Source organism: Vicugna pacos, chromosome 35 (assembly GCF_048564905.1).
Source record: "Vicugna pacos chromosome 35, VicPac4, whole genome shotgun sequence".
In the NCBI taxonomy this organism is placed as follows: Eukaryota; Metazoa; Chordata; class Mammalia; order Artiodactyla; family Camelidae; genus Vicugna; species Vicugna pacos.
The window spans coordinates 12959247-12985368 of NC_133021.1; the positions used below are offsets into that span (position 1 = coordinate 12959247).

A 26122-nucleotide genomic window follows, 5' to 3' on the forward strand; every position below is an offset into this window, starting at 1 on the left:
GCTGGGTTCTAGAAACCCTCTCGTCAAGATGTCAACTCAGTACTTAAGGGGAGGATGAGGAAGGGGAATCCCCACCCCGTATCCTGCTGGATCCTAATCCTGGGTTTTCAACCGTCAGAGCAGTTAGGGAGAGGAGCTACTAAAGAAAGAAAAAATACTCCTCTGGAAACTCACAAGGAGAACTAGTTGCTTTAAAATCGACAACATAAAATGACCTGCTCACACCAGGGTCTCCGATGTGAGCTCTGCACCTGTCCAGAGGATGGTGCCCAAAAGCGGGAGCCAGGGTCCCCAGGGCACACGCCATCCCTTTATATGCCCCACTCTGGGGGTGGGGGGGTACCAATATCCTGTGGCATTTCGCTCAGCCAGTCTGTTCTTAATCATTTTAATAGTCCTTATTTCTAGCACCATCTCTGGACCTGTGTTCTGAGGTCCCCTCTGGAGAGCATGGGATCAACATGCCCAACAGCCAACAAAAATACCTTGGAGCCTGCGACTTCCTTTTTCCTTCAGTCAAATGGCCTTAAGGTGGCACAAGAGAAACATGTGTCATGTGTCTTAGAATAGGGCCAGTGCAGGCAAGGCTTTTTCTTGCTCCTTCTGAGACCCACCAATCAGAAATTGCAATTTTCAAGCGATTATCTCTATTTCTGATGGTACCCTTAGGACATAATCCTTCATCTTAAACCTGAGCTGCCTCTGTTCATGCTAGTCGTCCTATAAAATAGGGCCACACACAGGCATTATAACTCAAATGCCTACAGGAGTCAGGCAGGTCAGATACACGTAGGTCAAGAAGGAACGAGGTACCTAGCACACTGGAGAATTTGTCTCTTAGCAAAAGACCAGCTACTACTCAGCTTAGCCATGAGCAAACTGGGGCTGATGTTCCTGGATCTTCTGACTTTTCAAAGGAAAATCTCTGTATAATTGTCTTAAGATTAAGAAAAAAATATATACATCTATATGTATATATGTGTGCGAGAAAAAGATGAAATACCTCAATTTTATATGCTGGCAACAAATCCAAGCTTAAAGAAAAACACTGCATGCCAAATAAAGTGTGTTTGCAGGCAACATTTGGCCCAGAGGATGCCAGTTTTCAACTTCTGCAATAAAATGAGCACCGTCCCACCCCAAAGATCTATGTCTTCTCTCTCCCTAGTCTTAAATATCATAAAAAGGAGATATCGTGATACAAAAAATTAATCTTGGACTAGATCCTCAGACCCTCCAACTGGCATCATAATCCTACTGCTAAATCAGAATTTAAAGGGAAAAAAAATCTTATGATAGATCAAATGCAAATTTTAAAATACATTGAAATAAACGAACAAGTGAATGCATGTCCTCCAGCTGTAGGAAATAGGAAGAGTGCATCCTCTTTGCTGAGAGCATGGTGTTACTACCTAGCAGTGAGGTGGGAAGCCCCATGAAAAGATGGGCAGCAGCCCTAGGCAGGGCCACTACTTTCCTGTCAGCGCCATCCAGTTCCGTGGCCTGGGGGCATTATCTCGCTTTTTACTTCTGTGGAAGGGCTTGCTTCTAGGAAAGTGGAACTTACCCCTAAGATTCTATTGGTTCCCTAAGCTCACTCCTGATTGGTCCATTTGTAACACCTCATTTGCATAAAGCTCACTCCTGATTGGCCCATTTCTATCATTCCTGATTGGTCCATTTCTAAAAAGCTCATTCCTGATTGGTCTACTGTGTTACACCTTATTTGCATATGGTGTTGCAAAGTCTAGACTGGCAGCCTATAAAAGCCTAGATAAACCTACAAACAGGGTCCAGAGCTTGAAGTGTTATCTCTTCGGGTCTGCTGGCATAATAAACCTGAGTTCTCCAACCCAGCGAGTGCTACTTGGTCTCTCGCTGGGATCCAGGTTGCTGTCACAACTGAGCTGTAACACTGAGCTGTAACACAGTTTGCTGCAACAGCAAAAGGAATAGAACTTAAGAAGCAACTGAGTCTAATTAGTACCTGATAGGGCATCTTAGCATCAGCCCATTCTTTTGCTTTTGGCAAATGTTCTCTGGTATTAAAGTGGATGATATCAAACAGTTTTCATCCAGTGAGGCAATCGCTCCATCACCTAGAGATACAGTTTGCAGCTAACTCATATTTACTGACCAAGCTGTGTGTGCTCCTACTCAAAAGCAGAGACTGCACAAGAACCAGACTGAGGTTCTTTTATGGTCAAGGTGGTTGGCTGGTAACAGCAGAACTAAAATTTTTTTCATCTGAAATTATCTCTTTCATGCTCAATGGAGAATTCTGGGGTTTCAGCCAAGTCCTTGCACAAGGACTTGAATGGATTCACAGTTCCTTTTCTGATGAAGGCATTGACTCTACCCACAGGAGCTCTTGATCTTACCAGGCTCTCTAGGAGGAATGGTGCTCTAATTGGAGGATGGCACAGGCATGCTTCTCAACTGTCCCTTCCAAGTTGCATCTCTCACTTGTACCTGCAGCAGAGATTTATCTCTTTAATTTTAATCTCAGACTATCTTCACATCTGCCTCTTGCTGGATAAGACAACTTTGAATTGACTGCCCTCCAGCACTTAACTAAAGGCTTCCTGGGGACATATGACACCCAAGAGAGGCAGATCAATGGATATGGTAGATATTCATTACTTTAATCATTTTATATTTTCTCTTTATGAAGTTAAATGGTCAAATATCAATATACCTGGACTGTATTTTCTCAAGTGCCTGCTGAGGTTCTTTTATTACAATTTAACTCATCTTTATTGAAGGCTTTTTTTAAGTGATACAGCACCCCATTTGGCCAGAACTGGGGCCAAGAGATGTAGGACTTAGGCAGAACATGGAGTGGGGTGGGCAGGATTTACATAACATAAAACCAAGACAAGGAATGAGGGCTTGCTGGTGGAAGTAACCCCTAACAGAGGCCTCGCAGACAGGTTAATGGGTCCTGAGTGTGAAAAGAGTTAGATGGAGCTGGAGAAATCTAGAATTAAATGGTTGATGGAGACCAGCGAGATTAGAGGAGAAGTAGATTCAAAGCAGAAGGTAAGAGGGAGTCTGAAGGAATCACTAGAACCACTTACAGAGCTGCAGGCATGTCTGGGCACAGCCTGGGCTGTGGGCAGGCAGAGTAGGTAAGGGACCACCTTGCTCAGAAAGCCAACAGAAGAATCATCTATAAAATTGCTTCAGAGCCTTTTCTAAAATACCAGTTTAAAATATTGTATGAAGTCCCCCCTGTTAATTACTTTTGGAGTTAATAAGAAATATGTGGTTCAATTTGATTACCCTGCTTACCTTTGCTGCTAGGAAACTCAAGGCTAAAGTTGGGGTGTAACTTGCTTGTTATAGATGCTTTTTCACACTATCATTTTCCTTCTTTTCTTTTTCTATTTTACATTATCCTTAATTTCTTAGTTTACCCTTATATTCCAAGTATACATTTGAGCATCGACCCTCTGTACAATAGAATATCTGCGTATAACTTGTAGTTGGCTGTCCGGGTCTACAATTCCTTCCTATCCAAGATTCTGGATCTGTGGATTCTACCATCTGCAGATTGTGTAGTACTGTAGTACTGAGTACTGAAAAAATCCACGTATCAGTAGACCTACACTGTCCAAACCCATTTTGTTCAAGGGTCCACTGTTTATTTATGTGCATATATTTTGCCTCCTGCCAAGCAGCATGGAATCCTATAACTTTCTCTTCTGTTGATGTTAGATTCTATAAAGGAAATCAGCACAATGGAAACCTAGTCAATTGAGAGTTAAGAAACAGAACAAAATCCTACTTCGCTTCTCTTGGCAGAACTAACGATCCCAACAGGTGTATCCAAAATGCTGCAAGGTAAGCTGAGCCATGGGAACGTCGTGCTCTGAACAAGGCAGTTCTTTTTCCCAGAAGAAAATGAATTCATTTGGAATATTCAGCCCCAGAAAGCAGAGCTTCTCCATTTCACTCCCATTGTGTGCCGTATGGACTCTGTGACTCAGTGTAGCCCCTTGGTGGCAGTCAGAGGGGTACCCTTGGGAAGTTCAGAGAATACACTCTAGACGGTGTCCCCAGTGGAAGGTGAGAAGCTGAACATCCTCATTCTGAACCTCCGGGTCTGATGCCCACCTTCCATATAAGCTGCAACTCTGTCTGAGAATGGCTTTTCTCTAGAGTCCTAACCCATTCTGTTGAGAGGTGTTTCTGCTTTTAAATTCCCACGGGGATTCTGGAAGCCTCTGTTTTGTCCTTTTCACCCTCCGCTTCTTTTTTCTGTTCCTTTCTAAATTTTGCTCTCAGCGTGCTCTGCTGTAAACTGTCAGATGCACAAATGGCAACAGCTTCCTGGGAAAGGTTTGCTGCTGCAGGCGGAGGGTCCGTGCCAAGGAAAGGAGGGAAGCCCGGGCCACAGCTTCGGGGCAACCGCAGCACTCAGATTGCAGTTTCCGGAGAATTGTTTGATTTCCACTAGGGATTCTGAACCAGAATTCACCGTGGAAGCTGGCTCCAATTTCTCCTCCCTGGGGGATCTTTGAGCCCCACACATCCCTGATACCTTGGCTTTCTTGTTTCCTTTGTTTAATGTTGAAGAACAGTTCATTACCAGAATCTAGTCTCTAATCTTGGCATTCATGGAAACAAAGATGGAAACAAAAGTGGAGCGTTGATAAGGCTTCAATGGTCAGGTTTACCCCAAGAGGAAGACATAACACAGCCTAAAGCCTGGCTTCGGTCCTCGGCAGCTTTCTGAGAATTTCTGACCTTGCAATGTAAGATGTCACTGTCCTAGGGCTTGTCCACCGCGCCAGGTTATTGAAATACCCAATGCTGGCTAAGTGTCAAGGAAGCAAGACCTCGCTCCCCAATTGCTAAGACATCCGGCCAAGAAGCTCTGGCAAAGGAAGTCTCCTGAGTGCACTTCCTTCCATCCTGCAGTGAATTAACTGGGTCAGCTAGGGTCAAGGAGCCAATATCGAGTGACACATTTTTCTCCCTCTTTCCCTAACACGTCCCCAGACACGGCCTCTAGGGAGCAGGAGGACGGAAATGCAGGGACCGGATGAACGCGCCAGGCCAGGCCCCTCAGAAAGGAGAGGAAAGACTCTTCTCCTCTTCTGCCCTCTGCAGATCGATCTCAGGTCTCCAAGTAAATGACTAGGAGCAAATTCAGGCAGAAAGGAAGTTGCTGAGACCGAGGAGAACTTGACCTGATAGATATGGATGTAAAGTACATTTATTCAGTGAGCTCCTACTTTGTGCTGTACTCTGCAGACACCTTCTCCTTTAACCCCCAGACAGTCGTGTGAGGCAGGCCTTGTTGTGCACCCCAACTTTACAGATGAGGAAAATGGAGCAGAGAGATTTAATCATTTGCCCAAGATTCCACAGCTGCCAGCATTGGCAGATCCGGGATTTGAACCTGGGCAGAGACCTCTCCGGAGGGAATCTGATTGGGGTCTAAACTGGAGGGAGACTCCTGGAGCTTGAGCTTCTGAGAAAAGCGTCCTCAAGGGAGGACTGAAGTTGCCAGATTGGCAAATGAAAACACAGGATGCCCAGTTAAATTTGAATTTCAGATAAATGACAAATAAATAGCGCTTTAGTATAAGTCTTTCTCATGTCGTTTATCTGAAATTCAGATTCAACTGGTTGGCCTATATTTTGTCTGGCAGCTCTAACTATAGGGCTACTTTTGTTTCTCTTGCCTTTCTCTCACATGAAGTAAGCACTCTCCCCACTTCCTTAGATTTCTCCTCCTGTGTCCCGTGGCACGCCTGAGCTGTTTCCTCATCTAATCTTGCTTCCAAATCAGTTGTTACCAATGACTTAATATTGCTTGAACACCCATAATATGCCAGGGCTTAGCTGTTGCTCAGAGAGGGGTGGCCTGTGCCCTCTGGGACCATAGGTGTTAGGGTACCAGCTCTGGGCATCCTTGCTTCCCACCATAGAAGTAACTGCTGGTGGGGGCGGGAGGTGCCACCAGGGGGCCAAGAAGACTCAGCTAACTCACTGTCTCAACCAGAGGGGTTCTGCTTCTAAGATGCTTATGTTTCCACGGACAGTTTCACTTGGGCAAAGATTTCCGTAAGTAAAAACAAGTTATTGAAGATCACTGATCTGGGCTGTTCTGCTCTAAAGCAGTGCTTCTCGAATGTCGGTGTGCAAAGGGATCATCCAGGGATCTGATCAAATGCAGATTCTGATTCAGCAGGTCTGGGGCGGGGCCTGAGAATACACATTTCTAATAGTGCTGATGCACTGAGGTGTCCATGGAGGAGACTTCAGTACTCAGTGTCCTCACAGACACGTGGACAGGGATTATTTTTCTTTTCATCTTTGTTTCTTGATGTTATCCCTTAATCTATACCTGTCTCTATATCTATCTCTATGTCTGTCCATCCATCTGTCTATTGCCTTCACCATGACTGTTATATACAGGTATTTGGGCAAGATCAGTGTGACTGTCCATCCCACTGAGTGAGCAGTGAGATACCCATGGTTACCAGGGGGTAGTAAGACAGAAGGGAAGGGACACAGCGCCTTGAGATGTTCCTTTTGGAAGAGCATTCCTTCCTTGGATAGTGTGAGTCCTTAAATATGTCATCCATCCTGGAATGGCCTCTCCCTCCTTGATGTCCTACCAAGGTCAGAGTCCACTATAAGAATTTTATATTTGCTAAATGTGGAAGTCCAACAGACCTGACACCATTCTGAGCCTTAAAAAATCTGTAACCCTTGCATGACCAAATGGGACTCTTTATGGGTTGTGTGGAATCCTAAGAAGTCCTCTGCACAGATTAAAGGCAGATCATGGCTTTTATATTGAGGTGGGAAGCCCCATGAAAAGACTGGCAGTACTCCCTGGCAGGGCCACTATCTCACTTTTGTGCTTCTGTAAAACAGCTTGCTTCTAGGAGAGTGGAACCTACCCCTAAGATCCTATTGGTTCCCAAGGCTCACTCATGATTGGTCCATTTCTAACACCTTATTTGCATATGATGTTGCAAAATGTTGCAAAGTCTTGACTGCTAGCCTATAAAAGCCTGTGTAAATCTACAGACGGGGTCCAGAGCTTGGAGTGTTAACTCCTCTGTGCCTGCCAGTGTAATAAACCTGAGTTCTCCAACCCTCTGAGTGCTGCTTGGTCTCTCACCCGGATCCAGGTTGCTGTGACTCTGAGCTGTAACACTTTGTTGTAACAATATATGAAGGAGATCATTTCCATTTCCTTCCCTGTTTTGTACAAATAGGAAACAAAATAATTAGGCCTGGGACACCAGCCCTGGCCTCTTATCTGATTAGATTTTTTTCACTTTCTGTTTTCTCTCAAATGTACTCATTTCTGTTAGATTTATTGCTCTTCCTTTTAAAAATTAAACTGAAGTGTTTATTTCTCAGCCACAGATGATATCAAGTGCTTCTGCCTGGGACTGACTTAATTCCCCCTCCTCTTCCTTTACAGCTGTGACCTAGTTAATTGTAGGTGGGGAGCAAACTCTGAAATCGTTCGACTTTCTGCTCTGCTTAGAAATCTTGCTCCATTAAATTGTAGGATGTCCTCCTTAATAACAGGAAGTCAGGTTCCCAGATCAGCAACATTTGTGTCCTTTGTGCATTGAGATAAAGAAGAGTAAGTGTTTTGCCGGCAGTTTCCTGGTGGTTAAGTGAGAGGGGAGAGAGGAGAGAGAGAGGGAGACACAAGAAAACGACACAAAGATGAGTCACTCATTGCTAAAACAAGAGTCTAAACGCTCTTTGTTGGTGGCGGATTGTAACCTCTGAATGTTCTGCCCTCCCGGCCACGGGGACAAAGGAGTAAGTGATTCAGGGTCTCGGTTTGGCTGTTTCATGCTGGCCTTTGGGGCACTCAACTCCTGAAACACCACATTACTAAGAAACCATTTTAGCTGTGGAATCAACACGCGTTACTAAGGTTCAGGCTTTTCAAGTCAACGAGTGGGTCCTTATGGTGGGAAGAAAGATTGGATTCCTTTTAACAAAATATTTCTTTTAAGTATTGAATTTCTTTTTTCGAATGGGTGGGAGGAGCAAGGAATAATTGAGTGGAAGTTCCTTAAGTGTTGATTTTCCATTCTGCATATGGCGAAAAGTTCATTTATTAGCCCCTACTGTGATACGCAGAGGCAAATGGCAGTTCTTTTGAAAAGAGTGTCAAAGAATGGAATTGGGAACAGTTCAAACCGTGAGTGACCCACATCCGTTTCTCTCAATTGCCCTAAATCCAGGCATCAAGTTGTGTCGTGGGCCTAGATCAGCAGTTCTCCTGAAGTATAATGCCGAGGGAAGCTTCAGTCTCACCTGGGAACGTGTTCAAAATTCAAATGCCAGGGCTCTGCACCCGATCCACTGAGTCCAAAAGTCTGGGCTGAGGCCTGGAAGTCTGTGTTTTGGCACATCCTGCAGGTGATTCTAATGCAGGCTAAAGCATGAGCACGCTGGCCTGGACTCTGAGGGAACATTATGACTTAAAGGAACTCATCTTCAAGGCACAGAGACCTCAGTGCTGGGCTATGGCCGTGCTTCTTTTCCATGGTAGGATCACTGGGGTGTTTATTTAAGAACAGCAATACCAGCTCTCTCCCTCAGGCCCATAAAATTGGAATCCTGAGGGGTGGGGCCCAGGCAAAGCATTTCACTAAAACTTCCTGGGTGATTCTGACAGGAAAGCAGGGGCCAGGTAAGGGAGGGATGCTAACGTGGCTGAAATGCTGATACCTGGGGAGAGGGGGCCACAGTCTGTCAAGCAGGATCCAGGCAGGCCTTGCAAACTTGACATTCCGGGCAACAGAGATGTCCAGAGCTACGGGTGGCATCACTGTGATGGGTGGCGGCAGCGGGGGTGGGGGGTGTTTCATTCTGAGCCGATTGGTAGTAACCTGTCAGACCCTGCCTTGCAGGCCCCTCCCAGGTACAAGTGTGACAACTGCTAACTCCCCATCCCTAAATTGGCACAGGTCAAAACCAGCCAAGTTCCCAGAGGCCAGCTGGTCCTAGCAGGAAGCCTCCACTGGCTCTGAAGCCTGGTATCTAGTGGCTTAGGGTGTGCTGGGGACCCTCATGTCCCCAGGCTGTGGTTGTTTCCTCCCTAGCCCAGGCCAGACCAGCGGGCTTGTGCCTTTGACCCTGATCTGTGTCTGCTTCTCCATGAAGACTGGAGCCTGCTGGGGCTGCCGTCCTGCTGCCTCGCTCTTGCTAACCCTGCTCTAGTTGGGCGCCCTCCTTCAGATCAGATCGGATCCCAATCCTCTCCTGTATCTTTCCACATCCTGATGCCTGAGCCTACTTCAAACCCACCACCAGAAGCCAAACTACATTCAGGATAATTTAAATGGGGCCACGGCCTCAATCAGCCTGAAGCCACTGACCCCTAAAACACCCCAGGGCAGTGTGATCTGCCCACATGGCACCACCCAAACCCAACTTCCTTTTCTTATGCTTGGCCTTCAAATGGCAAAACCGGCCCCCCTCATGCTAAGGCCCCATGAGTCATTATGAACAGAGTGGTCAGTGCTGAGTGTCCAGGGGGATGGAGCTGTGAGGGCCACACAGCGTGCCACCTGAGCTGGACTTCAGAGCTGGACCTGGGTTCCAGCCTAGGAATGCGATGCAAATCAAGCAGACGTGGGAAAGGTCAGGTTCACCCAAGGGCCACCTGAGCAGGGCCCATTAGGGTAAACAAGTCCTAGAGGTCAGCAGCTGTGTGTCTATCTGTGGGAAAGGTCCCAGGCTGTCTCAGGAGCGGCCAGGAACAGGACAGGGCAGAAGCAGTAGGGCAAAAGATGACTATCTAACGGTATAGATAAGTTCCTTTAAAAATTAAACATAGGCTCACCAGATGATCCAGCAATTTCATTTCTGGCTATAGAGCCAAAAAAAAATGAAAGCAGAGACTCAAACAAATATTTGTACACCCACGTTCATAGCAGCCTTATTCACAAAAGCCACAAGGTGGAAGCAACCCGTGTCCATCAGCAGATGAAGGGATAAACAAGATGTGGTATATGCATACAATGGACTATTATTCAGCCTTAAAAAGGGAAGCAAATTCTAACACACAAGCTACCACGTGGATGAACCCTGAAAACATTATGCTAAATGAAATAAGTCCAGTCACAAAAGAACAAATACTGTGTGATTCCACTTGCCTGAGGTACCCAGAGTAGGCAATTCCATGGAGACAGAAAGTGGAATGGCGGTTGCCAGGGGTTGGGGGCAGTTTTCATGATGGGGACGGAATTTCAGTTTCGCGTTCTAAAGATGAATGGTGGTGATGGTTACACAACAATGTGAATCTACTTCATATCATTGAATTGTACACTAAAAAACGGTAAAAAAAATTTTTGTTTATGTATGTTTTACAACAATTTTTTTCTAAAGATTAATATCTAAAACCCAGAGGGTTAGAGCATGTGAAACCTGCCAGGTAAATGCTTCACCCAGGAAATGAGGGAGTTGTCATCCTGGTTTGGGCTTCGAACACACGTTTAATTTCATGAAGCCCTTGCCACGTGGGTGGTTATTTTTCACATTGTGAAATCCAGCCTGAGTTTTGGTGGAAGAGGTGGGGTGTTTCCTTGAGAGGGTGCCTCAGGCTGCTTAATTGTGGTCAAACTCACGAAGGAGGTCTCAGACCCGCCCATTACCTGTCCTTAATTAACAAGAAGCCTGCTCCCAGCTGTGATACAGCAAGGCCATCTTCCTGGGTTTATTAAGAGACACGAGCAGGAGGCACTTAGCTCCTAAGCGTCTCCTCACAGCCGAGCTTTAAATCTTCACCTTTGTTTCTGCATTGAGGGAGAAATAACCAATACCCTGATCCAATTTCCTCCCTCTCTCATGGAAATTTACCTCAAATTATGCCACATAGAGACCTTTTTGAAAAAAAGGAAAGAATTCATCATACTGTATTGTTCATGACAAGTCAAACAAAGTCTCAGCTAGTTTCCCTTATAGACGTTCAGACACTTTCATGGCCTGGGTGGTTGTAATTACGTTTTTTCTCTTGAATCGTTTAAGGCCATTACATTTCTTCCTAGCGCCTGCTTTTCTGCTCCTCCTGCCTGTCCAATTTTAGGGTTGCCAGTTGAGGAAAAGGACCTCTTGCAAATTCAGAGAAACAGTGAGCCTTGGGTTAAGTAATTGTTTCACTTATATGGGCCGTCTGGGGTCTGTCAGAAATTGGGAGGCCATGGAAGAGATCTAAACAAAGGGACTTTTTAAAAGATTTTTTCTTATTGAAGTATAGTTGATTTACAGTGTTTCGGGTGTACAGCAAAGTGATTCAGTTATATGTGTATAAAAAGAATACATATATATATATATATATATATATATATATATATTCAGATTCTTTTCCATTATAGGTTACTACCAGATATTGAATATAGTTACCTGTGCTTACAGTAGGTCCTTGTTGTTTTATCTATTTTATATCTAGTAGTGTGTTTCTGTCAATCCCAAATCCCTAATTTATCCCATCTCCCACTTTCCTCTTTGGTAATAAGCAAAGGGAGTTTCAGAAGGCTGAAGTGGGTATCTGCTGGAGCCTTCCTTCCTCCTCACCTGTATTCCTGGAGCTTGGCAGATCCCAACGCACCTGCTTCCTTCCACCTGCAGGTCATTATGCCCCACCGGGAGCTTGACTACTGCCCGAACAGGGAGGCTGTGAAATCCGCTGTCAGGCAGATGGAGCAGGGTCTGGCCTGCCATGCTTTCTCTCCAGCCTTCTGCCCAGCTGTGAATACCTGGCTTGCCTTTCCGTATGTCTTTTGGGATGTTTGCTCTCAGTTCACCTAATTTCTGGCCTCCTGGTAGACCTGAACTCTAAATTCATTATTCACAGACATTTTGATTGCCTGCTTTGCACTCATTGATGCCCCTTGACCTTTAAACTCTGGATATCTCTGGATGCCTGGGTCCACTGTCCTGATTTGCTAACCATAATCTGCCTGCATCTCCAACCCCAATATAGTTGTTAGTTTTCCAAGCTCTGTTGCTAAATCCTAAGCCATCTTTACTACCCTCGGTCAGCCATGGATGCAGAACAGAGCACACCACTCGTAATCAGGCTAATTTAAATGGTTCCAAAAAGCAGCACTCCAAATAGATATTTTCATCCATAAGAGATCTTAATGAGAAAGTACAGTATTAAATTCTTCAGTGGTCACCCAGGCAACTCACCACATTAATGAGCTTATCCTAAGACAGATCTAGTTGTGTATGTATCAAAGGATTTGCTTCTTGGCTCACTTTGAGTTTGTAATACAAATGTCCAATTCATGGACTAACCCAACCCTCACTGAGCAACTCCACTAAGGAACTCATGGTTGCTTTTCCTCTGATTTTTTGTGTTTGGGGGTTTACTGTCATTGTTATGTGTGTTGTTTCATGAGAAGACTTTTATTAACTCTAGAAAATGTGAGGGACTAGAAGAGAATGGATTTGTTGCCACTACCATGTTGGAACACTGTCTCTAGAGGCAGGCATAGCTGTGGGTGGTTGGGGTCCTGCCCTCTGGACTGGGTGACACTAAGGATACAGAGCACCAGGGTGGGACAACATGGTGGTCAGGAGGTGGTCTCCCAACTGGGCTCCTCGGATGGCAGGCATCCTTTGTATCTCCACTTTCCTTTTCCCCTTGAGAAAAGCATTCTAAGAAAGCAAGGGGGAAATGTAGCTAAGAGAATGGCTTCCCAGAGTCATTATCTCACCAAAATTGCATCTGACCTACAAAAGTGGCATCGACCTCACCTCCATTAGCAAGGCCATTCCATCCCCATTCATCACGCCTCCAGCATTGTCATTGTCATAGTGTGTCATGTCTTCACTACTGAGTAAGAAAGGGGACACAGAGCTAACCCTATATGCCTGCTCTTTGAGAGGCCAAAACAAGGACAATGGAGACTCCTGTGACCCAGCTTAAGCTCCTCCAGGGTAGATTTTATGAAGGCACGTCACCCAAGGGCAGCAGGAAAAGTCACAAGCCTATGCTTTTGTATAAAATACACATTTTCGTTCATTCTTTGTCCTTATATTTCTATTAAGCTCAAGACACTAAGGATTTAAAAAAAAAAGTAGGATTGCTAAATTAGAAGGAATTTTAGAGAGGAAAGAGATGCTTTACTAGAAATGAGTAACCCATGTTTGAAAACTAATCTATTATGAACCACGTAGTATTATACACAGGGTAACGCCCGCAGCTAGGGCAAGAGTTAAAAGGAATCTAAGCTATAGGCAAAAAAGTAAATGTTCTTGTCACAATTTACCTCTTTCCAACTCTACCTCCCTTCCTTTATGTCTGGAGGAGAAACATTAACTTCCTCCTCACCGAGTTATCCTCAAACATCCTCACAGCTTCTAGACACAAATTTTCTAACGTCTTCTTGGTTCCACTTGGAGGGAAAGTTATCTCTTGACAGCTCTCCTCTGAGCAGTAACTCATCCACGTGTTCCTCTGTGAGAAGGAAGTGGAGGTGGTTCTCAAGCAGCAGGCAGACCCTCCTCGCCACATTACAGCTTCACTCCTGACAGTCCCCAGACCATTTATCTTTCCAAGTGTTTGCAAGCTCGAAACGAACCAGGGAGTCTATATTTACATATAAGGCGGTGATCACATAAACACATACTTGCAAAATATATGTTCAAAAACCATCCTGGGCCACTGAGTTCCATGGAAACCAAATAATAAGAGATTAAGGGAGAAGCTGGGGGCCTTTAATTTCTCTTCAGGGTCTGGAATAAAATCAGGAGGCCCTTGATTTTATTTCTACTGGGGCCTGGCATGTATATGAGAACTGACTTTCGTAACCAGGGTAATTGATAGGATGACATCACTTTTATGGCCCCAGGATCCCTTGTGTAGTGGTTTGTAGAGCTGGGGCGGAGGGGGGGAATATGTCTAAACATAGCTCTTGGCGTGCAGCTCTGGAGCACTTAAGCCAGAGGGCAGCTCCTGCCTTTCTGCTACTTTCCCAGGGACCCAAAATATTTTTATGTACCCGGCTAAGCATTTTTTAAAAATTATTCACCCACCCGCAGATGATCAGAGTGCACTCCCTAGCATTTATATGAACGGGTTCTCTTGCGTTCCCAGGTTAAAGAATGGTGACGTACTGATGACTCTTGGTCAGAGCTGGGACATTTTCCAGACCCAAATATGGGATTAAATGTGTGAGTGGGCCAGCCTAAAATGGTTCAGGGTTTCAAAAGATTGTTTGGGTTTGAGTTTTGCTGGTCACCCACTCACTTTACCATACAAGCACTATTTCTAAATATCCTTTTCCCAAAGAGCTGGCGTTGGGATTATAAAGTGACAAATGGGAACTTCTAGAAATGTTTGGACTTTTCCCAGATGGTGGGCGTCAGAGTGTCAGGAGCAGAAGGAGAAGGAGGGGGAGGGGAAATTCTGGGCTCTCCCACACCCTCTGTCCTGGTTTCCTCAGAGTCCATCTACAGGCCTGGGGTTCAGTCAGGAAAGAGGGCAGGCTGTCCCTCTAAAGGCAGCACTGTCTTCTGGCTGTGGGACCCCATCCTACCCAAAGGCCATGCATAGAACTCAATCTGGAAGGCAAGATCACTATCGCTTCATATCCACTAGGATGACTATCATCAAGGACAGGCACTGATGAGGTTGGCAAGGATGTGGAGAAATTATAACCCTCATACACGGCTGGTGGGAACGTAAAATGGTGCAGCCACTATGCAAGAACAACTTGGCAGTTCCTCAAAAGATTACGCTTGGAGTTAACATATGATCCAGCCATGCCACTCCTAGGTATCTCCCCAAGAGAGATGAAAAATATACATCTGCACAAAAACCTGTGCATGAATGGCCACAGCAGCATGATTCATGATAACCCCAGGGTGTAAACAACCCAAATACCCACCGATGGATGAATGGAGAAGCAAACTGCATTAGCTCTACACAGTGGAATTTTATTCAGCCAAAAAGAAGTCAAGTGCTGATACAGGTTACAACAGGGATGAACCTTGGAAATGTGCTAAGTAAAAGGAACCAGTCACAAAGACAACATGTATGTAAAGTGTCCAGAACAGGCAAATCTAGAGAGGCAGAAAGCACATTAGTGGTTGCAGGTGGCTGGGGGAAGGAAGGAAAAAAAAATAGGAAGTGGTGACGCCTCTCTAATGGGGATGTGGTTTCATTTTGGGGTGATAAAAATGTTCTAAAATTAGACCGTGGTGAGGGTTGTACAATCCAGTACACTTTAAATGGTTGAAGTCCATTGAATTGTACACTTTAAATGGGTGACATGTATAGTATATCAATTATATCTCAATAAAGTGGGGGGGGTTAGAATACTAACAAAGGATTATGGGCCACCTTCATTTAAAGATTGAAGCCTCCAATTCTGCCCAGATCAGCGTTTTGGTTACACATGGAGCTTTAATAAGAAAGACATTCAACACATGGAAGAACCAAATGTACGATAGATTCATACCTAATTTGGATCCTGGGTTGGAAGTCAAGAGGGGAATATGCAGTTCAAGTTGAATTTAGTAGCTAAGAGCGTATGTCACACAGAAATGTTAACTGTACACAAAACCCAAAAGGAACCTGCATTCTACAAAACCTGAAGATGGTGGACTACGGTTGATGGATGTTTCTGAACACGCCTGTGCTGCCCCCCCCCCATAATAATGTGGATTCACTGATTTTCCAACACCTTCTCAGGCTCACTTTGGAATATTCTCCTTAGTTCTTCCAAGAGAACAGATGTGGCTTTTAGTAAGGCCTTAATTCTGTCTGAAATGTCTTGGCGTTGGGTCTCAACTGGGCGAGGCCTCAGTGTTGGAGAAACTGCCCTTTACCCTCAGGTTCTGTAAAGGTTAACGTTAACACATTCAAGAGAATCTTTTCCAAAATGCTATTGTGCCTCCTGCTAGCTGACCTTGACCTGACAGATTGTAGGGGTTCTCCTGTCAGTCTTCAAATTTTCTAAAAGAGATGTCAGTAAGTCATCAGTGAATAATCAAGATGGGTTAGCTAGACTGCATTTCTGAATATTTTCTTCCATTGCTATAAATAGACTTCTCTGCATATGTGCCATTTCCTGTGCGCTGGTGTGTTTGCAAATTTCACTCATCGTGGCGATACACGTGACTTCCAACTTAGCATTTTTTCCAAGTTCTTCTCAAAGCAGTAATTACGTCTGGAAACATCCCTGGAGTCAGGCAGGGGCATTTATTGCTTTTTTAAAAATTCCTCTGTCTTTACAAAAACAGTAAAGGAGAGTCTGGGAGCAGGGATGGAAAACCCAAAGGCATGAGATTGAGATAGTGGGGCCACAGGTGGGAGCAGCCAGGAGAGGGGTGCCCAGTCAGGGCCCTGCATGGCCCCATGTGCACTTCGAGGTCCCACCCGCCTCTCCTGCCTTTGTCCGGGGCAGGAACTCCTGGCTTCACGACGCTTGCCTCCCCACAGGGTCAGCCCTGGATTTAGAGTCCCCAGGTTCGATTCCCTTCCCAAATGTGCAGCCACAGATCCCAGCCTTCCTTCCTACCATTGATGCCACTCCAGAGCACACAGTAGGCAGACACGCAGCAACTGACTCAATCAATGCCTGGACTCGTGAAAGGAGGGACAATGCAGAACCGCTCTTGGTTACATCCTCCCGGTATCTTATGATACCTCCCTTCACACCCAGCAGGTCACTGATTCTTTACTCTTTAGGTTAAGTGATCAACAGCCTAAGTGGCAAACCACCTAGAAAAACCCCGATTTTCTGTTATTTTTGAAGAAAAAATAAAGAAAGTACTTAAAAGGAGCTGGGAGTCAGTAAGACAAATTCAGGTCGTTGGCTTGCCTAGTGAGCCTGGTGTCACATCCCAGCACCACTGCAATGTCCGTGCCACCTGGACAGGTCACTCTGACCTCCTTCTCTGTAAAATGAGGGTGCACGCACACACACACAGACACACGTACCCACACGCACACAGACGCACAGACACACAGACATAGCACATCTGTATCTAACTGCCCCAAGCATGATAAATCCCTTTTTAAAGCATCATGGTCGATAGTAGTGGTGCTATTTGCACGCATAGGCTCTCATCTCAGATGCTGCCCTGTGAATGTCTGAATTAGCAACCTGAAGTCCAGGGCAGAATCAGAGACAGGATTAAAGAGACAGGGCCCAGGAAACTGGGTAGCCTCCTCCACCGGCACTCAGGCACACCCTGTCCCTGTCACCTGTGCTTCTGTGGGCTCAAAGACACCTGCTGCTACTGCCAGACTCAGACTGCAGATCCAGAGCAAGTGTCCCCAGAGGACGTCCCTGTGCCCTTGTGTGGTAAAGACATCAGGGCAGTTTGAGTAGGTCTTGCTGTTCTCAAGAATTAATATGTTTATATTCAGGCATTTTTTTAAAAAAGCTTATTATGGCACCTTTCGACTTAAAAGATTCCAAGACCATAAGCTAAGTATATATTTCACTTTTTAAAAAATTTTTAAAGTCACATTATTTAATCAGAGAGTAAAACAGTGCCTTTAAAACTGTCCCCAACTAGTCCATAATTACATGCTCTGGATAAGAGGCTGGTTCACAGCCAAAATCCCCAAAGGATGGAGAGCGTGAGCCTCGGGACAGAGGCAAAAGCCAACCACGATAGAGCTTGCCTTTGCTTTTTTCTTGAAAATACCAAGGCGGTTAGCTAATGTTAATGGAAAATCACTTTCCACACCCTATTTCTTTTTTAATTTAGCTTCTTTCTTTTTCTCTCTCCTTCTTTCCTTCCTTCCTTCCTCTTTCTTTCTTTTTCTTTTCTTTTCTTTTCTTTTCCTTTCTTTTCTTTCTTTCTTTCCTTCTTTCCTTCTTTCTTTCTTTCCTTCTTTCTTTCTTCTTTCTTTCTCCCTCCCTCCCTCTCTCCCTCCCTCCCTTCTTTCTTGAAAAATTATCTCTGCTGATGGAATGTTTATAAAAAGACAAGATTCCTTAGTAACCCCCACCCCGATCCTTTACTACGGGGTGTGTGAAAATAAAGGAATACTACTCAGGAATGAAATCACGCAGTTTTATCCATGGAGCCATTACTCAGCGGAAAATGATAAAACTCAGCAAAGAAGAGTTTAAATGAAAATAACCTTCATCTATTCATGAAGTTAATTAGTGCATGGATCCTCTAGCAAAAGGGAAAAGGGGATCCAGAGAAGATGATTTAGAGAAATATCAATTTTGAAATGATCTCAAGAGTCTTCGTCTCTCAGTAGTAGATAATATCCTTGAATTATCTAATCATGGCAAATGCTTCAAAAAAATTAAAATCAAATATACGCCACACCCTGCATTATTCACATCTGGTGACTTAATCCCCACAACAGCCCTGGGAGGTTGATGGGAATCCCATCTCACAGATAAAGATCTACTAAGTCAGAGAAGGTAATCTGTCTAAGGTCACACAGTGGTAGGGGCGAGTTCAGACTCCCTCATGTCTGACTTCAGGACACTCCCGGAGTTAGTGTTGCGAGCTGTGTGCATTGTGTTCTACCACTTTTCTGTTGATCTTAAAGGTTGAAGTTGGAGAGACAAGATAATCAATCAAAAGAATGTGCAGAAGGCAAATATGCCTCAGTAACTACCCTGCACTCAAAACGATATTGAGACTAAACACGCTCTTCCCTTAACTGTACAGGTCGTCTTGTCTTAATCCTCTGCCGCCAATTCCCTCCCCTCCTCCCTCTGGAGTCTCATCTTTTGGTGTATCATCAATTGAATTAGGATACAGATGCCCTTATGAAACATGGTTAAAAAAATAAGCAAAACAACAATCATAATAAATAATAATAATAAACAATAATCAAAACTCAAAAGAACTTGATTGACACCTCAAATAGCTGTTCTTTAACTGGATGTCCTTCCCATGACGTGATAAGGTCACAGAGCACTTATAGAAGATGGCCCACCCTGGGGAAGAAGGAGAGACTCCCTTTACCCGCTTTTACCCGCTTTCCTCCAAAATCGCAGATGTGGATGTTAAATCTAATAGATAAGTTTTCCCACTGCCCTTTTCTTCCTAACCTAAACTTGGGAAATTTTCAAAGTCCATGCCTTGGGTTTTTACAAATTGCCCACAGAAATAGCAGCTTCTCCGGGGTTGATCTAAACCTGGACTTTTTGATTCGCTGTGCAAAAAAAAAAAAAAAAAAACCTCTGATTCGCGAAGTTTTAAAGAGTTAAGAGACTAGATGGAATGCCTTGGGAATGTTGGCAGGGAGGCTGCAAATCCGTCCCCTTTGCTTCTCACCCTGGATGGAATCCCGGAGCCGCAGGAACACAGTGATGGCTCCGGGTTCACGTTCCTCCCCAGGCTCTGTTGACCTGCCCCGGAGTCAGCCAGGGTGTCCGCCTCCGTCCACCCAGTGCCATTATCTGCGGAAGGAAGGCTCAGTTTTACCTCATCTCTGGGGAGTTCCCGCAGGCAGAGAGACCACATTTTAATTTAGGAGCCATTTGCTACTCCTTGAGGGAAAACAGTCCCTGAAGATGAGTGAGGGTGGTGGTGAGGGAAGGTGGGGGCGAGGAGACAGGAACAAGACAGAGTTATTTTGATCACATTTTTCCCGGGCTGATTACATCTTAGTGACATTTGAACTTTGGGAAAGAACACAGCCCTGCGTGTGGGGCCTGGGACCGAGGGGCAGAGGCGGGGCCAGGGGCTGGCATGGCTGCAGGGCCGCTGGGCTCCGAGGACCTGCTGAGTAGCTGGGACCGGCTGGCATGGCGCCTGACTCGCCGGGCGCTGAGGACATGCCGAGGAGGGAACCTGCGGGGTCTGCAACTGGTGCTGAAGCCGTGGTGCATCTCCAGGGCTGTCTACCAGGTGGGACCAGAAGCCCTCTTCTGTTTCTTTGCAGCATGAGCAATCCATGGGGAATGCTGGGGAAGGGGCGTAAAGGTGGTCACTCGGGTAGTATGTGTAATAAATGAGGGGAGGGGTTCACCGTGGTGCAGCACCTTCGAGGTGCCAGGCACTGGGAGAGGTGCTTTGTAAGCAGGACCTGATTCGGTTTTTCAGATAACCCAGCAACGTAGGTGTGTATGTCACCCCTGGGGGATGAGCTTGTTGAAATAGGGAAGGACGCAGGTTGTTCAGTTACTCAGCTGGCAAATGACAGAGCCCTGTGATTTACACCCAGGTTTTCCTGGTGCAGAGATGAGAATGCCCATTCCACCAGTTCATGCTCCTCTCTCAAGAAATGCTGCCTTCTCAAAGTGTGTGTGTGTGTGTGTGTGTGTGTGTGTGGAGGTGGGGGAGGGTGCAGGGGTAGCGACAAGCTGATGAGGGATGTTGGCTGTAGGGGGACAGGAGGGGAGGAGGGAAGAGTGCTGAGCAACACATCGGGTCCCCATTCTTACCTCCCCCCACTCGGGTGGCTTCCCTAGCAGCCTCTGAAGTCAGACATCCACACACAGCCTCTTCTCAAATGTGAGAAAGAAGGAAAGCTTTCTGCAGAAAGGTGGCCCTTCTGAGTCAATTGGCAAGGGCTCCAGAGTTCTTAAAAAGGGGGAAACCAGAGTCTGCTTTCCTGTCCATCTGTCCAGACCCGGGCGTTAAGCCAGGCCCCTGCCAGCTACGGGGGGGTGGGGTGGGGGCTTCAGTCCTGACAGCGCAGCCCCACCTGAGAGGATGGAACCAGACTGGCCAAGGAGGGTGAAGGCAAATTAGCAGAGGGGTGGCTCCGCCCCTGCCCTGGTTCTGGAAGGAAGGTGTCACTAGCCCTTCCACAGATGACGGCTTTTGGTACTGCATTTAATTTCCCTAAGTCAGCTTGAGTGGTTTCGGCCCTCTCTTTGTTAGCTGGCTCCCCATACTGCTTGGAAGCAAGCAGGCACAGCTGGCCTTTGTATTTTGGGGTGTAATTTGGCAGCATAGACTCCCTTAATGAACCGTAATGGCTAAACAACACAGGACTACGTAGCTCCCCATCCCCCACCCCCCTCCTGGCAAACCCGATTTGCCTTGAAGCGACAGCTCCTGGGAAGACGTGCCCAGGAGCCCTGACTTCAGGGAGGCACAGCCCTCCCAGAGCCCCCACTCCTGCATCTTCATCTGCCCTGTGGCAGACAGGATGAAGACCATTCAAGTGGTTTCTAGAAATGAGGTGGGGTTTTTTTTCCAGAATTCTTGTGTTTGAAGGGCACATATCTATAGGTTTACTATAAACAGCAAATATGCCTGTAATGGATCATCTATAAAAGAAACTTGGGAGAAGACTTCCCAAATTTGACAACAATCTGAAAAGTCTGCACAATGTTTCCAATGACAAATGGTGACTCTGAAACAATTCTGAGGGGAAAATCTCCCCCAGGGGAGATGCAGGCGATAACTAGCATGGTTGCTTGTCCGTCTGATGATTTTTCTGAAGTCTTGGTTTAGAGTCAAATCTCAAGGAGCTTGGTGTTTGGGGGTAATTCCTTGGTCAGGATCAGTCTGTCTTATTTGTTGCTGATTACGAAGAGTTTGGGAGTCCTAGCTTCTTACCTCTGTCTCCCACTCTATCTCCTATTTGTCATTTCTCCATTTCATCAAGTTACATAAAAATCAAGATTCTAAACCAAGTGAGCAGGGCGGGCCAGCCCCACATCAGGGGGCTTTTTTAGGACCTCCCTTCATGTGATATGTGTGCTGAAGAGAACATTGAATTTTTGGCTACCAGACCTGGAAAAAAAATATATTCCTATTTCACCAGTTCATCAGACCCTCACTGAATAGCGGTTGTGTGCCCGGCCCTGGGTAGGCAACTAGGACTCAAAGGCTAATCACACCTCATGCTTGTCCATAGTTTGTCTCTGGCCAAGCCAGGCTGGTTAGCACAGAGGACAGATGCCTATGGCCCACACAGTCTGTCTGCAGCCAGCAGGTCATTCCCACAAGTGGGTCTGGAATGCATTTGTTGAAGAAGATACCGGGATGGTAAGTCTAACTAGGCCGCTGACCTAGGAGGCCAGGTTGACCAGTTAGCTGTCTACATAACCAGGCTAGGGAGCTTGAGAAAGGCAGGGAAAATGGAAGCAAAAATTAGCTGCACCAGACCAACGTAGACTGAAGGAGTCCCAGACAGAACTTACCATCTCCTTGGCAGCTTTACCTACTACTAGGCCCATCCACACTGGCAAGCAAGATTGGTTTAAAGGGACACGCAGGAGCTCACACCCTGCTGGGGAAGAAAACAAACTGAATTTTTAAAGAAAGAGCAGGGAGTAACTAATTTTGCTCAGGGAGGATTTTTGAGGAAGTCTTTCATTCTCTCATAGGCTGCAGAGGATAGCTTCCCAGGAGTATAACGGTTAAATAAGGGGGTATTTGTGAAAGGGTGCTGCAAATACTATATAATGCAAATGGGAAATGTTGTTTTCGTTGGAGTCTAGTAGATTTACAATATTTTATTAGTTTCTAGTGTACAGCATAGTGATTCAATAGTATTATGGATTATACTCCATGTAAAGTTATTACAAAATAATGGCTATATTCCCCTGTGCTATACAATAGATCCTTCTTGTTTATCTGTTTTATACACAGTGATTTGTACCTCTCAATCCCCTACCCCTTTCTTGCCCCTCACCCCTTTCCTCTCCCCACTGGGAACCCCTAGTTTGTTCTCTGTATCTGTGAGTCTGTTTTCTTATATTCATTTGTTTGTTGTATTTTTTAGATTCTACATGTAAGTATTATCATACAGTATTTGTCTTTCTCTGTCTGACTTATTTCACTTAGCTTAATGCCCTCTAAGTCCATCCATGTTACTGCAAATGGAAACATTTTATTCTTTTTTATGGCTGAGTAGTATTCCATTGTGTATATGTACACCACATTTTCTTTATCCATTCATCTGTTGTTGATGGACACTTAGTTGTTTCCCTATCTTGGCAATTGTAAATAATGCTGCTATGAATATTGCGGTGCACGTATCTTTTCAAATTAGTGTTTTGGGGTTTTTTTCAAAACCCAAAATTGCTGGGTCCTATGGCAGTTCTATTTTTAGCTTTTAAAGGAAGCTCCATACTTTTCTCCAGAGTGGCTGCACCGATTTACATTCCAATCAACAAGTGTACAAGGATTCCCTTTTCTCCATATTCTTTCGAACATGTGTTATTTGTGTTCTCTTTGATGATAGGTTGCTGCCGTGTCTTGGCTATTTGTAAATAGTGCTGCCTTGAACATTGAGGTGTGTGTGTCTTTTCAAATTAGTGTTTTCGTTTTCTTCAGCTGTATACCCAAGAGTGGACTTGCTGGATCATATGGTAGTTCTAGCTTTAGTTTTTTTATTGTACTATATTCTTAGTGTTTTTATCTTGGGGAAGATTCATCAAGAGCGCCTTTACTTACTAGTGGTAAGGTGACTAATGGCCACTGTTATGTATTTTCTTTAGGCAATTGTCTAACAAAAAGCTCTCAGTGTTTCTTTATCCTCAGGCTGGTATCAACTCACAATGCTTCTAATGCCTAATGGGTAGGTTTTCCACACCAAGCAGTTCTGACACTAACTGCCTGGAGTCAGCACAGGTTCAGGGTGAGGGCTTGGTCCTACAGGACTGCCCAGCTTCAGACAGCAGTCACAAGCAGCAGGTCCCCTGTGCTCCCACAACTTCTGGCTGACTCGGCTACAAATTGGAGTTTCCCACCACCCCCTCCTTGGATTTAATCATTTGCTAGAACAGCTCACGGAACTCAGGGAAACACATTTACCAGCTTATTATATGATAAAGGGAATGAGAACGGATACAGATGAATAACTAGAGGGAGAGATTCACAGGGTGAGGTCTGGGAAGATCCTCAGTGCAGGAGCTTCTGTCCCTGTGGAATTGGGGCACACCACTATCCCAGCATGTGGGTGTGTGTTCACCAGCCCAGAAGTTCCCCTAACCCTGAACTTTGGGGATTTTTTACAGAAACTTCATCACCCAGACGTGATTAATAATTAAACTCATTCTCCAGCCCCTTTCTCCTTCCAAGCACATGGGAGAGGGGTTGAGATTTCCAAGCTTTCAAGCTTCTCATCATGGCTTGGTCTTTCTGGTTGACCAACCCCCAGTCTGAAGCCATCCAGGAGCCCAAGGGAGTCACCTCATTAGAACAAAAGATGTGCATATCACCCAGGAAATTCTAAGGGATTTAGGAGCTCTGTGTTAGGCACCAGGAACAGAGACCAAATATTAAAACAAAAGATGATCCTAGTGCTTTTATCACTCAGGAAAAATTACAAGAGTTTGAGAAGCTCTGTGCCTGAAATGGGGGACAGAGATCAATCTTTTTTTCTATTATTTTATAGCAATGCTCTCATGGTTTACAGTCTCCGTTGGCTGAAGTGATGGCTGTCACTTCCTGTCTAGACTTTTGATTCAACTGGGGAGCTTTTAAAGCCACCCTTGCCCAAGCCCAACTCCCACAGATTCAGATTTAATTGATCTGGGGCCTACGCATGTATATGTTTAAAGCTTTCCAGGTGATTCTATTGTGCATTGCAGCTGGAGAGCCTCTGAGCTGAAGGAGGCTCATTCCACTGTCAGACAGTAAGCAGATGCTTACAGAAACCCCAGGAGGCAGCATCTGAGTCACTGTGGGGACTACTTTATATACATATGTATATAAATTCTGTGAGTCTTATCTTAGACTGAATGACAAAGAACCCCTGAGGGTAGGTCCCAGCAATGCAGATTCTTAACATGTGGTTCATGAGATTAGTAGGAAGCAGTAATTGAGAGGAAAAGTTATCATGTGGCACCTAAAAAATGAGGGTTATAGGTCATGACTTGACAAGGTTATCATGAGGATTAACTCAGATAGTTCAAATGAAGCCCATTGCTTGGCACATCAGAGCACTTAATAAATGTGAGTGGCTTTATTATTACAAGAATGAACGTGATCACCTATGGTCAAAACCATGAAGAGCATGTGAGTCGTCATTCAGTGTGGCAGTGGCTTCTCTAGCACAGGATTTGGCTGCAGCTCTGGAGGGAAACTTTCCTCATGTCCAGGTCCCCATTGTGCTCTCAGAACAACTCCTCCAGCTTTGCTGCAGCTTCTCAGGCAGTGCATGTGTATCCCCTGCAGGGACTTTTGTCTTTCTGAAGTGTCCCTTACTCAGGACTTGCTTATCACAAGGGCTAATCACAGAGCCTGAATCTTACATAATTGGGGATGCTGTAAAAGAAAAAGAATAAAAAACTATACAGTCTGAGGTGTGAAAGAAAAATCACAGCACGTTACAAGCATAAGAAAGCTGACAAATACCCCAAGCCAAACACCATGAAATCCAAAAAGTAACAAAGTTATTAATTAACAGCCTAACACATCTCCATTGTACATTTTTCCCCCACACCTTGGCTGCCCACTCCTCCAGGCTTCATAAGGCAGTAACTTTGTACTATTCTCTATAGAGAAAGAAGAGAAAGAAAAGTTGGTCTTTCCGCTCACATAGTTGGTCAAAATCTGTCCTTTCGTTACTGTTGGTTTAGAAAGGTCTCTTTCACGTTCACTGCTTGTCACTGGAAATGTGCACATGCTTAGAACTGTTGTCAGAGTTGGAGAGACTTCTCTCAAGTTCCTTCTGTGTAAGCTCTCTTATTGTACCTGCTTGCTGTGTATAGTAAAACTATAGTAAAGGGGGGCTCGAAACCAAGGAATTCTGAAAAATGTCACTTGTGTTCTATTTCCTTTGATAAAGAAAAAGCTGTACAGTGCCTTTACAGCTGTCTATGTGTTACATTATATGCGCACCTAACAGAGGAAACGCTTTCACTTTTGACTGGGGGTGATGGGAACCAAGCTCTCGACTCGTGGCTTTACTGGTCTGGTGTTTGGAAGATTACTCTAGACTAGCTTCTTGTTCCCAGCACTTTAAACCTGATTTCTCCTACATGGAGGCCACATACTTCCATAGAAGATGCAGTAAAATCTAGATAAGACCCCAGGCCCTGTACCTTCACGGCCAATACTCAGGGGTGAGGATGGCTGGAAGCCATTCCTTCAATGGTACGGTCCATTTCCATCTTTTCACTGTTAGATGGAAATGCCTGTGAACTTCATACTTATATCCCTCTAAACCCAAACTACGTGTATCCCAACTCAGCTTCCCCTGAGCTGAATTCCA

The 26122-nt window shown here is 45.2% G+C and overlaps 1 protein-coding gene across 7 annotated transcripts in view; it reads left to right on the forward strand.

Moving 5' to 3' along the window:
• FRMD4A (FERM domain containing 4A) overlaps positions 1 to 26122 on the forward strand; it is a 441493-nt gene that overhangs the window by 145474 nt on the left and 269897 nt on the right. For 3 of the 7 annotated variants that reach the window (XM_072955335.1, XM_072955334.1, XM_072955342.1), the window contains exon 1: positions 19693 to 19851. The exons of the other annotated variants lie outside the window; for them this stretch is intronic. In XM_072955335.1, the coding sequence (XP_072811436.1) occupies positions 19693 to 19851 (159 nt within the window). Of the gene's footprint in view, positions 1 to 19692; positions 19852 to 26122 lie in introns of those variants that run through there. 7 annotated transcript variants of the gene reach the window in all.